The sequence below is a fragment of the Perognathus longimembris genome, chromosome 1, assembly GCF_023159225.1.
Source record: "Perognathus longimembris pacificus isolate PPM17 chromosome 1, ASM2315922v1, whole genome shotgun sequence".
NCBI classification, from domain to species: domain Eukaryota; kingdom Metazoa; phylum Chordata; class Mammalia; order Rodentia; family Heteromyidae; genus Perognathus; species Perognathus longimembris.
In genome coordinates, this window is record NC_063161.1 from 58,956,110 (window position 1) to 58,970,084 (window position 13,975).

At 38.7% G+C, this 13,975-nt stretch overlaps 1 protein-coding gene across 1 annotated transcript in view; it reads left to right on the forward strand.

Moving 5' to 3' along the window:
• Adamts20 (ADAM metallopeptidase with thrombospondin type 1 motif 20) overlaps window positions 1-13,975 on the forward strand; it is a 110,857-nt gene that overhangs the window by 64,429 nt on the left and 32,453 nt on the right. Inside the window, exons 22-27 of the mRNA XM_048350887.1 lie at window positions 199-318; window positions 1,631-1,738; window positions 3,130-3,294; window positions 3,414-3,668; window positions 4,853-5,014; window positions 6,425-6,601. Coding sequence (XP_048206844.1) covers window positions 199-318; window positions 1,631-1,738; window positions 3,130-3,294; window positions 3,414-3,668; window positions 4,853-5,014; window positions 6,425-6,601 — 987 coding nt within the window. The remainder of the gene's footprint in view (window positions 1-198; window positions 319-1,630; window positions 1,739-3,129; window positions 3,295-3,413; window positions 3,669-4,852; window positions 5,015-6,424; window positions 6,602-13,975) is intronic.

Sequence of the window (13,975 nt, forward strand, 5' to 3'; positions counted from 1 at the left end):
GTGGTTCAAATGGTAGAGTGCCTGCCTAGCAAGCACAAGGCTCTGAGTTCCAACCCCAGTAGTGTCCCCTCCAAACTCAAAAGAGTTAATAAAATGACCCACTGAAAATATATTTAGTGTGCATCCACAAAGAAAATGGCCATTCGTTGGAGTTTTGAAACACAATAGTTTTGATGTCCCTCATTTTTTCTCTTTCAGTGCACAGCCACATGTGGCCATGGCTATCAGGTGCGGGCTGTTAAATGTGTCGGTGGACCATTCTCTACAGCACTGGATGACGGAGAGTGCCCTGCCACCAGCCGCCCCCGTGACAAGCAGGTAAAGAAACCATTTTTACTTTTGTATTAGGTGCCAGTCCTGGAGCTTGAACTCAGGGCCTGGGCGCTATCCCTGAGCGTGTTTGGCTCAAGGCTAATGCTCTACCACTTGAGCCACAGCACTACTTCTGGCTTTTCTGGAGTAATTAATTGGAAATAAGAGTCATTTTCCTACCTGGGCTGGCATCGAATTGTGATCCTCAAATTTTATTCTCCTGAGTAGCTAAGATTCCAGGTGTGACCCATAATCTTGTGCCCAGAAAGAAACCGCTTTTGTAGATTATAAACAAAGATATGTATGTAACTGGTGAATTATTGATGTGTTCAAGTTATTTTCTATATGTTTTTTCCTGCTTTGATTTATGTCTTACAAATGTATGTAGAAGAATTTCTCACTCTTGATTTTCAGTTTTATAACTTTAGTGTATGTATGTGTGACAGTGTTATGTGTATGTGTGTGTGTGTGTGTGTGTGTGTGTGTATGTGTGTGTATGGTAGAATTGGGGCTTGAACTCAAGACCTGAGTTCTTTCTTGGATTTACTGCCCAAGGCTACTGGTTGCCATTTGAGCCATAGCTCCATTTCTGGCATTTTGCTGGTTAATTAGAGATGACTTTCTCAAGTATGTCTGCCTGGGCTGGCTTCAAACCTTGATTCTCAGCTTCCTGAGCAGCTAGGATTATAGGCATGAGCCACCAGTACCTGGCCAGTTTTTATCTTTGTTCTGAAACTATTATCTGCTATTGCTGCTGGTTACTTTTTTAACTTCTGTAGTCTCATTCTTTAGATGGTTTAACCATGCCACTTATGCTTTTAAAGTGTGCTGCGCTTTTCCAGTACTCCTTCAGAATGGCATCTTTGCTTTAATGGTGACAAGGAATGACCCATATGTTAAGATCAGGAGTCTTACTCCATTTGTACAATCTGAGAGTACTTTGTGCTTTGGGCTGGTACTGGGCTTGAACTCAGGACCTCACCGTTTTACCCAGCTTGCTTGCTCACAGCCGGTACCCTACCACCTAAGCCATGTTTCCAGACCAGCTTTTTGCTTATTCATTGGCTAATGGAGTCTGGTGGACTTTTCTGCCCACGAGATCTCAGCCTAGTGAATAGCCAGGATTGCAGGGGTGAGCTACTAGTGTCCAGCTTACTTGGTGCTTCTGAAAATAAGGACTTTTAGATCACATGTTTAGAATGTAGCGTGCGGTGGTGTTGGGTCAGGTGTGTGAAAAAGGAAAGAAAAATCAGACTTAACACAACTCAGAGGAGTCAGTAAATGGTATTTGATCAAGTCTGTTTTTCCTTTTGAACAGGACTGCACACTTCCATCTTGCCCAGTTCTCCCCGAAGCGGCAGCCACTTTCTTACCAGGCAATCTCCTGCGGAAGGGATCGCAGTGGCGATATGGCTCCTGGACAGCAGTAAGTGCATTGAGTGACTAAGCCGCGGCATGGGGGGTGGGCGCAGGTTTGCTGAGCTAGTGTTCGCTTTCATTCCTGGAGATACTGATGGCAAGGGAGAAGTCGAGGGCTTAGAATTAAGTCACTTAATAGCTAAATCATGGTGCTGGTTTACAACGGCCCGTGTCTCTGAGCAGGACATTTGAAGTCTTCAGGGGCTATTTTTCTAATCTACAAAATGAGGATAATAATCATACTTATGTCCGGGCTATTATGAGAAGCAGATGTGGTCATTGGGCACTTATCAACCTTTGTTTAATCTGCAAGCATTTTCGTGTGCTTTCTCTGAACACTTTAATGTAGCTGCAGTATGTAATTTGCTTTCATCTTGTATTTTAATTATGGGATCCTGTATATTCCTTGTGCCTTTCAAGATTAATTTTTTGAAAGGGATGGGGTGGTGTCAAGGACAGGGCAGATGAATGACAGAGCAGAAGGAGGAAGAATGCAGTGCTCAGAGTAAGGGAAAGGGTAGGCTGGGAGGGAGGGGTGAGAATATTGGAAGGGTGACATTGATCAAGATGCACTGTATTCATAAACTGCTTTGTTAAATAGCAACTGCTGTGTACAACTACTTAAAGATAATTTTTAAACAGATTAACTTTTTGGAACTGGGTAACTTGAGAGAATGAGTAAGATTGGGACAGATAAAGCAGTGAACAATGGAAGGGGTGACATTGGTCAAGGTGCATTGTACTTATAAACTGAATAGAAACCCTTATGCTGAATAGAAACCCTTTTGTACACTATTTAAAGATAATAAAAATAAACATAAAATTATTTATATTTTAATGATATCTTAAGGTTCTTTTATGTAGAATCTCTTGGTATTTTTAATTTTGGCATATAGGAGAATATTATTTCAAATCATTATATTCACTTAATTATATCTAATTTATGAAACATTTTTAGTTTTACTTATTTAGTGCCGATACTGGGGCTTGGACTCACAGCCTGGGTTCTGTCCCTGAGCTTCTTTTGCTCAAGGCTAGTGCTCTACCACTTGAGCCACACTTCCACTTACATTTTTGTTTTTGTTTTCTGGTTAACTGGAGTTAAGAATCTCGACTTTTGTGCCCAGGGTTGGTTTCACACCTCAATTCTCAGATCTCAGCCTCCTGAGTAGCTTGGCTGGCAGGTGTGAGCCACAGGTGCCTGGCTTGATTTGTGAAATCTGTGATTTAAATGGTGACATTCTGTTGTCCCATCTCACAGAAGATGCCAATGAGATTATTTACCATTTGTGTTTTCTCAGGAAATCTGATGGTTTGGAGACAGAGCAACAGCTCTCTGTGAGCCAGAGGGCTCAGGCCATCACATCACACCTCAACAGAACTGTCTTTTTCCCTTAGTGTTCCGTGTCTTGTGGCAGAGGGACGCGGGCCCGCTATGTAAGTTGTCGTGATGTTCAAGATGAAATAGCAGAGGAATCGTCCTGCGCCCACCTGCCCCGGCCTGCGGAGGTGGCCGAATGCTTCAGACTCTGTGGCGAATGGCGAGCAGGCGCGTGGTCTCCTGTGAGTATTGTGCCGAGGAGACAGGAAGGGAGCCTCTATCCAGAGGCGATCGGCTAGTTAAGATAACTGAGGGAAGCCTACAGGCCCGTGGTGTAAATGTTGGCTCCATTTCTCATCAGTGTTCAGCCTCCTGTGGCCAAGGAAAAACAACAAGGCAGGTTGCTTGTGTCAGCTCTCACCAAGCCATCGATGAGCGCTACTGTGACCCTGAGACACGTCCTGCCGCCCAGGAAGCATGCAGCCTGGCCATCTGTCCACACACACAGAGCCATGTCCAAGGCAGGAATCCCCCCTTACATCACAAACCCGAAGTGGATAAACACCCTTCTCCATCCAGCAGAGGAAACCAGTGGAGAACAGGACCCTGGGGATCTGTAAGCTCTCTTTATCCAATTGTGTTAACTCTGCCCTTGTGTTAGATGCTAGCCCTTTAACTAGATATACATACATACATACATACATACATACATACGTATAAATATATAATGACACCAAATGCTTTTAATGCTAAACTTATCTGATGATCGATAGTTCACAATCTTAAAAAGAATTAAGCATCTTTTTTGATGACGATTACAAGTCTCCAGAATTCTTATTGAATTATGTAGTAAGGCGATGTTATGATTATACAGGAATGCACTTTAAAACAATCTGGTTTGCTTGTTATCATAAAAACAAAAGAAAAAAACACTCTAAGGTGGGGTAGTGACCTCAGATGTCTGTAAAAAAAGTGGTGGTGTGAAAAAATCATAGTATTACAATCATATGAACTGTTACTATAGTTCCTATTTTACCTGAGATAAATAATTCAAAGTAAAGAAAAACTTCCAGATAAAAACCTTAATTCCTTTTTATATAACACCTAATGCAAATTAAAAGATTTAGCATTTTCATCAATAAAGTCAAATGCAGCCTGAAACCCTAAGATTCTGAAAAAATAGAATTTTATAGTTATTATTAAGGCATTGTGCAGAGAGCGTGTCCTTTCATAAGTAAGATAATGAGTACATTTCTTTTTGGACAATGTCACCCCTTCCTTTGCTTGCTTGCTTCTCTCTCTTCCTTCCTTCCTTCCTTTCTTTCTTTCTTTCTTTCTTTCTTTCTTTCTTTCTTTCTTTCTTTCTTTCTTTCTTTCTTTCTTTCTCTCTCTCTCTCTCTCTCTTTTTTTTTGTCTCTTTTGTGGGGTTTAAACATAGGCGTAGGTGCTGTTATTTAGCATTTTTACTCAAGGTTGGCACTCTATCTCTTGAGCCATGGCTCCAGTTCTGACTTTTTTTGGTGGTTAATTGGAAATCAGAATCTCACTGACTTTATGCCCACCCCCACCCCCCACAGGATGGTTTCCAACTGTGATCTCAACCTCCTGAGTAGCTATCATTGAAGGCAGGAGTCACTGGCTCCTGGCCTTCAAAGAACCCTTACAAGCTTGCTTGGTTCACCTTGGGATCCCAAGGAGGGAGGTTTTCATGTTGAGTTTGCTTTTGGTTAAGTCAGACATGTGTACAATAAGGTTCTTGGGATCTGTGTCCAAGTGTGTTTCTCTGCTTGGCCCTACCAGTGCTCCAGCAGCTGTGAGGGGGGCATCCAGCAGAGGGCAGTGGTCTGCCAGGACGAAAACGGACTAAGTGCCAGCTACTGTGACCCAGCCTCCAGGCCCCCAGAGGCCCAGCACTGTAACACCGGGCCTTGTCCACGCTGGAACTATGGAAGCTGGGGAGAGGTGAGCTGTGACATTCATTCCCTGCCACTATTCTGTTAGCATCGGGATAGTCTTACATCACCATGCTACACTGAAGATTGCTTTAACTGAATGATTAAATTGTTCTTGTCTTTGTGTGTGTGTGTATGTGTGCTGGTCCTAGGGCTTGAACTCAGGGACTAGGTGCTGTGTCCATGAGTTGTTTTTTGTTTTTCTGTTTTTGTTTTTGTTTTTGCTCAAGGAAAGTACTCTACCAGTTGAGCCACATCCACATCTGGCTTTTTCCTGGCTCACTGGAGATAAATGTCTCTCAGATTTGTCCACTGGGGTTGGCTTTGAACATTGATTCGCAGATCCTCAACCTCCTGAGTTCTAGGATGATAGATTTGCAACCCCACCCCCCAGCTCCCACCTATATTCTAGATGAGAAAGTTTGAAATACAGATGCCTATTCGTTTTGCTGGAATAAATTAAATCCATCTAATTTAGGTAGTCAAATGTTTGTGCTTAATGAGTTTTAGCCCATAACTTTTCTTCAGAGAGAATTTAGAAATCATTTTTTAAAGGTAACACCTTTGGGTAGTTGCTAGTAAACACCAAATACAGTTTTTTTTAGATGTAAATTTTAACTATTTTCCAACATTAATTTTATTTTTTCTTCAATTTTAGGTTATAGTCATATTGAAAATTCAAATCATGGGCTGGGAATGTGGCTTAGTAGAGTGCTTCCCTAGCATGCATGAAGCCCTGGGTTCGATTCCTCAGCACCACATAAACAGAAAAAAACAAGAAGTGGTGCTGTGGCTTAAGTGGTAGAGTGCTAGCCTTGAGCAAAAAGAAGCCAGGGACAGTGCTCAGGCCCCGAGTGCAAGCCCCAGGACTGTCCAAAAAAAAAAAAAAGAAAGAAAGAAAGAAAAGAAAAAGTCATATGAAAAATGTGAATATAGCATTTTTGGATTTTGACATATTGCCTGCTAATAGTTATAGAAACACACATGCAGAGTCCACATGGACATGCCTAAACACATGTACACACAAATACATGCTGATTTGTGATCAGCTATTTTCATATAATATATGTGAACATCTTTTCATGTGTATAAAGTGTGATCTACCTTTATTAGTTTTTATGGCTTCTTAATAGCCCATTGTTTAAGAATCATACAGTGTATCATTAATACTTCTCACTTAGTCAAATCAATTTTGTTTTTGTCTGAATATGCTACTATTATCATGGACACCTTTCTCAAAGATTCTATCATGCTAATTCCAAAATTGGGTCATATTTTTTCATTATAAAATTAAAACATTGACTTTTTTTTTTAATCCAGTAAGAAACACAGGCTATTCAAAAGGAAAACTAAGCTTTAAAACCCAGTGTTCCAAATTCTGTCTAAACATGGGTTTGGACTTTTCTGTTCATCTTTTCAGTGTACACAAACGTGTGGGGGCGGGACCAAATCAAGATTTGTCATCTGTCAATTGCCGGATGGCCAGATGCTACCGGAGCACAGCTGTGAACCCCGAAACAAGCCCCCCAGCGTGGCACAGTGCCATACTCCTGCCTGCCCACAGGGGGCAGCATGGCGTCGGGGCCCATGGAAGATGGTATGAAAGCATTCCTAGTCTTTTCTGTTTTGCTTTAAAAAAAACAAAAACAGAAAACATACTCCTTTCATTTTCACTTCTCTTCATAACTTGTGAAACCCACACACTCTATATATCCTCTGATTTTTAAAAAAAAAACAGAAACCTCTATCGCCTTAGTTTATGTTATTAAATTTAACAGTGTGACAAAAAATCTACTCAATCCCAAGTATGTGTGTATATATGTATATATATATACACATACATATACACATATATGTATATATATGAAGTATTTTATATGTATTTATTTTTATTTGTGAACTTCAATCCGTAGTGCTCTTTGAATGGACATTGTTTTTCTTTGTTACGTCTTTGGCTTGCCTTCTAACAACTAGAAATGTGTTCCTATTGATATAATATTAACATATCGTGTGTAACAATGGGAAATGAAGTCTGTGTTTGGCTTTTGTCTGTTAATGTTCTGTAACTGATAAGAACCAAATAACCTTGTATTAAGACTTGCTTTTATCTTGGTGAAACTTACCTTGTTTACCAATGTGAAAATAATTATATTGAAGAGAGAGATTTACGTACATAAATTGTTTACACTTTGTGGCATACATCTGGGAGAAGTATGATATATAATAGCTTATATGAATGTTCACAGTTCTCCACTGTGATTTAGGAATATTTCAATTTTCTATTTGATTATTTTCTTAGAGCTGTAAACAAAAGTTATAAGTATCTTTCATAAATGGCTCATTATTTTCTTTGGTATATTTCAAATATGCAAGCTCTGAGGAATAATTAATACATACATATAGGAAATTAGCATTTTGATCACTTTTAATCTTAACAGCATAAGCAACCAAGAGCCTTGTGGTGAGAAACTGATTTAGACTCTATAAAGTTAAGGTATTTATTATTTGGAAAAAATGTTTTTACTATAGTATTTTAGTTTGTGTTAGTGGTGTGTGTGTGTATGTGTGTGTGTGTGCTGGTTTTAGGACTTGAACTCAGAGCCAGTGAGCTTTTTTACTCTACCACTTGAGCCACACCTCCATAAGGCCTCACGGACTTTCCTGCCTGGGGTGGCTTTGAACTGTGATCCTTAGACCTCAGCCTTCTGAGTCGCTAGAATGATAGACGTGAGCCACCAGCGCCTGGCCTCTAGTGTTATATCATGGCCTGTTATCTGCACTCATTGTTCCCAAGGCAAACCTCAACTGTGAGCCCCGAACCTCTAGTGGAGCCAGGCTTTATATAGAAGAGGGGTGACATTCTAATTCAGGCTGAAATAATCCTAGAGTTCAAAGTGTGCCTGAGGATATAAGACAGTAGAACATTTTAACATTATTAGGGTTTTTCTTTAAGTAAAATTATTGTTTCAGAGGATCATGCTTTTGTGGGAACTAATAAAAGCCTAAATCCTGCCCTTGCCTAATTATTTTTAAAACATTTGCTGCTATGACACCTTAGGCAGTGTGCTATAGAGCTGAAGAAAACGTGTTTTTCACCTTTAGGGGATGCATTCCATGCAGCTTAAATATACTATAGGAACTCAACATGAAAGATTACTATTTTGTGTCAGCCATCTTAGATTAGAAATCTACTGTCTACTTTATCGTGGTGACATTTTTTAATTTATTTATTTAATTTATTTGTTTTAGTTTGTAAGCCTAGCTCTCAAGAAGAGTTTCTTGTCATTCCCTTTCCCTTCTCCCCCACAGGGAGAGAAACAGAATCCTAGCCACTAGTTAATTGTAGACTAAACCCTACTGGCATTGGTTTCTAAGCACAAAGGTTATATTTTCTTATATTGATTGGTGACTTGTGACGATAATTCACAAAGCATTCAACGTTTACTTATGTCTTCTGCTTTGTGGTAGATATAGAGTAACTACGAAGTGTTTAGGGTTTATATTCTTTGTGTGTGTGTGCACCTGCGTGCGTGCGCGTGTGTGTTTATGTGTGTGCATGTATGTGTGTTTGTGTGTGTGTGCTGGTACTAAAGCTTAAACTCAGGACCTGGGCTTTGTCCCTTAGCTTTTTCCCTGAAGGCCAGTGCACTACCACTTGACCCACAACTCCACTTCCTGCTTCTTGCTGGTTAATTGGATCTCATAGACTTTCCTGCCTGGGCTGGCTTTGAGGCTTGATCCTCAGATCTCAGTCTCCTGAGTAGCTAGGATTACAGACGTGAGCCACTGACAAAAGTGTTTTTAGGGGAGATTTTTCTTTTTCTGGGGTCAGCAAACTATGACCCTTCATCCAAATCTAGCCCACTAAAAGCTTCTGTCATTGTGTCTTCCTGGAACACAGAAACCTCGCTTGTTCATTTCCTCTGTGTGCTGGCTCTCACCTCAGCAGCAGGATGCATGAGTTAACAGGAGAGACCAGAAGACACACAAAGCTTGACATCACTTACTACTGGGCTTCATCTTAGAAATTTTGTCAGTTCCCTAGTCTATGAACAATATAATACATATTAATGTCGAACATAAAAACTTGCATAAAGATATCGACAATTCTAATTGAATTTTTGAGTCAGTTTTTGGTCGATGCTTTTGAACTTTCAGTTGATATTTTACAACATTTAAAAGTTAGTATCTATTATGATATCACCTAATGTTTATTTATTGTGTTGGAATGTATCTAACTCTGTATTCCAATATATCTGAGTTGTGCTGGAGATTTTTTTTGGGGGGGCGGTGTTTTGTGCGTGTGTGTGTGCATGCGCATGCATATATAAATGGTCGTGTAAGTGAAAAACTTGAATGTTTTATAAAAGTCCTGGGCACAGCTGTTTTCATTTTCTCACACACACACACACACACACACACACACAAGATCAAGAAAAGAACAATAACTACATATTACACAAATAGTAAGACAGAAGTATGGAATTCTTCAATGCTACTTATCTGTTTCCAAAAGTAGTCCATTGAATAATTCGGTCTTTGCACTAGGGAAGAACTATAATATTTTTCTTTTTCTATTTTGATAAATTGATAATGATGAAGTTGTTCTTTAATCACAACGTTTATATCAGAATTTTTACCAACTTATTTATTTACTTTTTATATGTGTAAAATATATATATATATATCATGAGAGTGTCTGGATTTTTTTAATTATATGAAGAATATTTATTTGTCCAAGCATCCTTTTATATTAAAAGGCTTTAAGGGATCTGAAGTTGTGTTATCAAAGCCAGGTATCTTGTCTTGTCTCTTTCAGTGTTGCTGTATTTTAGTCAAATTTCAGAATACTCCTCATCAAATTATTAGATGAATATTCTTTCATGGATAACTTTAATTTCATCTGACTCTATATATCAATTCAGAAAGTGAAGATATTTATATCTGTGCATGTTTGGATGAATGACATGAAATCTCTTTTACATTTAAGGAAAACACATGAAATTCAAAATCATTTCAAATACTATTAGAAAGACTATGAGATTTCTCCTCATGGAGGAATCTTTAATAACAAAGGAAAGAAAGAAATCAACTACTTAAAGATAATAAAAATATTAATTTAAAAAATCTTAACCTATACCTGTTAATTTAATTATTGCTTTTTTCTGTTATTGTTCAGTGTGAAATGATTGTACTTTAACCAATGTTTATTAATGATGTGCTCTGGCTATGTGCTTTGCATAATATATATGAATGTTGTATTTTGTTTCCTTGTATCGGTACTTAAAATGTTTTAAGTCACCAAACAGATCTTGTATTGTAATGAATGCTTGCTTTCCATGGGTGCTGTTTTAATTGAATAACAAACTGTTAACTTCTCTTATTAAACATTTAATTTTTGAATAGTGTGTGTTTGTACTTTTACTTCCACTGTGTAGAAGCTGCTATTCTTTTTCAGATAATAATCTCAGATAATAAGCACTAACCATGGAATGTGAGTTACTGTTTAGCTATGCATTTTTCTGAAGTAGCAGAAATGTTTACATTGTTCATTTTTTAAATTATAAGCAAAACAATAGTAATAATCTCACATAATCCTAGATTCTCAGGAAGCTGGGATCTGAGGGTCCAGGTTCAAAGCCAGACTGGGTAGGAAAGTCTATGAGACTCTTATCTCCAATTAGCCAGCAAAAGCCAGAAGTGGTCAAGCACCAACCTTGAACATAAAAGCCAACTGAGAACACAGGTCCTGGCCCCAATACTGGCACACCAAAGCAAACAAATAATCAACTCCCCTCCCCCCCAAAAATAAACTGTCCAAGTTGTTTTCTTAAATTTGGGAAACAAGGCAGCATAGTAAATAGGCTGAAAATGAATTTTTAAAATACAATTTAAAATACGTTTATCATAAATATAAAGATTAAATCCTGCAACAAAATATTTCTATATGTTGTATTTATTGCTATATTTTCCATTTTTAAAAAGTTGGTTTCTCAGCTGGGCACTGGTGGCTCACGCCTGTAATCCTAGCTACTCAGGAGGCTGAGATCTTGAGGACTATGGTTTGAAACCAGCCCAGGCTGGAAAGTCCATGAGAATCTTATCTCCAGTTAACCAGCAAAAAAAGTAGAGGTGTAGCTCACGTGGTGTAACTAGTAGGGTACTACTAGCTTTGAGCCAAGTGATAGATAAGGCCCCAAGTTCAAGACCAGTACTGGCACAAAAGCAAACACAAAAAAACAAAGCATAACAACAACAACAAAACACTTTGGCTTCCCATCAGTTTGTATAGATCTTTCATCTTTTATGAAAGTATATTTATTGACTCCTCAAAGACATGAGTAGGTATTGTAGATTGGGCATTACGCTAGCTACTAGAAATAAACCAGACAACAAAGTTTGTGGATGATGAATTCAAATATTAAAGAAAGACGATTGGACCACAAGTGGGATTTATATTTCATTTCAGAAATATCCACATAATTTATAATATTGAAGGCCCATCCACATTCAGGACTTGATCAGTTAAAATGATCTGAGTATTAGCAATGAGTATTACAATTGACAGCAGAATCATTTTCCCAGTGGACCCATCGAGAAAGTCTGAACTAGAAGTAGATATGCCATGATTGTGAGAGCAGTGTCCTAGGTAGAAGGAGAGTTTAGCTTTGCGTGATTCCAGCAGCTTCCTTCTCTGTGCCTTCTTTATGCCTCACCAATAGAGAATGTGGACAGAGTTGTAAGTTGCCCTAAGTACAGAAATAATTCTCGAGACACAATTGAATCCTACAGCTTTGAAACAGATGATAGAGGAAAAATGTAAGTAGATGTGGTTCAAAGTAAGGGTTAGATCATAAAAAAAGAGAGCTTGTGTGTTATGATGTGAAGTGAGAGGGCTGGAGGTAAAGTAACTTTAAAAAAAAAATCTTAGCCTACATGGTGATTTGCTATATTGTTCTTTAATTGCCATGGCAAAGAGAACTGCCTACTAAGAGTGAAGTCCTGACTTCAAACCACAGCTTACTCCCCATCATATATTTCCATCTTGAAGAAGTGAAACATCCATTGGACACCATTGGCTCAATCTGTAATCCTAGCTACTCAGGAGGCTAAGGTCTGAGGACCACAGCTTGAATCCCAAGCAGAAAACTGTGATAGTCTTATCTTTGGTTAATCAGCAAAAAGCCGAAAGAGGAGGTGTGGTTCAAATGGTAGAGCATCAGCCTTGGGTGAAAAGTGTAAAAGCTAAGGGAAAATACCCTGGAAGTTCTGAAAACAAAACAAAAAACCTGACTTTAAGCCATGACTTAATTTGGTAGCATTCTTAAAATCAAGTGCCAGGAAGTAGCAGAATTTATCATTCAAGTTCTTACCAATGTTTTATGTACTAGCTGGGGACTTAACACATATTAGCCAAGATGTGAAAATAAATACAGAGAACTCTCAGATGAGAAATAAATTAACTTCTCTCAATGCTTTGAAAAGGGGAAAAGACAAGAGTTGAGATGAAAGGAACACCAGTCATTGCACAAATCAGTGTCTATTTATGATGGGCAATGAACTTCATGAGCGAAGTGAGGCTCACACCTGTAATGCTAGCTACTCAGGAGTCTGAGATCTGAGGATCAAGGTTCAAAACCGACCTGGGCAGAAAAATCCATAAGACTCTTATCTCCAGCCAACCAGCTAAAAGCTGAAAGGGAAGCTGTCACTCAGTGATACAGTGCTAGCCTTGAGTGGAAAAGCTCAGGGACAGCACCTAGGCCCTGAATTCAAGCCCCAGTTTAGCACCTCCTTCCCCGCCCCCAAATACCAATGTGATAGGAACTAATTTCATGTTTTGATGAATTTAAGCAAATTTAAATTCTTGCCATCATCTTGTAAAAGTGAAGTATTTGTGTTAAAATTGAAGATAAGTTTACTTGGTTTCTATTCCTGGGTAACGATAAATAGAATAGTAAAAAGTAGAGGATTTGTGACCTATTTCTAGAGATACTGTATTGAAATGATTTCAACAAATAACCACATAACATTTCATATACTAAATCAACTTTTTAACTCTTTGTCATTTTTGTATTTTCTGACACCAGGTGTTGTTAAATATTCCTAGATCAACTTTAGAAGGCTTCATTTTTGTTCTTCTAAACATTTTGTGCACTCACACTGTCTCTGAAGTGCTTTCTAACAACTGACAACTTGGACTTTTTTCCTTAGAAATTATCATTTTGTTTAACATAAGCCGATTAGCTCTTTTTTTAAGATTAAATTTTATTGACAAGGTGTTGTGCAGTGGGGTACAGTTACATAATAAGGTAGTGAGTACATTTCTTGTGATATCTTACACCCTCATTTTTCTTTCCCTTCCCTAGATCACGTAGGCATATATACAATATCCAGTGTGCCAAAAACATATACAGTAACCACTTAGGGCACGCCAAAGGAAATTCACCTAGAACTTTAAACGTAATGTCAACAATAGAGTCCTCCTGTGTCCTTCTCTTGGAGTTGTTTTTGCTTTTCCTCTTATATGATCATGTGTACATAGCTGTTGAGCTATTGTGATCCACTGATTGGTCTATTCTAGACCTTTTTATGTTTAGTAGTTGTTTGACTTTGGATACATAATATGAAGTCATTGACCCAAACATGTGGAAATACCATCTGAAAAGAAGTTTGTTGTTGGGCTGGGAATATGGCCTAGTGGCAAGAGTGCTTGACTCATATACATGAAGCCCTGGGTTTGATTCCCAGCACCACATATATAGAAAATGGCCAGAGGTGGCGCTGTGGCTCAAGTGGCAGAGTGCTAGCCTTGAGCAAGAAGAAGCCAGGGACAGTGCTCAGGCCCTGAGCTCAAGGCCCAGGACTGGCAAAAAAAAAAAAAAAAAAAAAAAAAAAAAAGAAGAAGTTTGTTGTTTTGCAGACCTGGTCTGTACTGCCCACCCCCAACAGTCATATATCAAGGAGACCA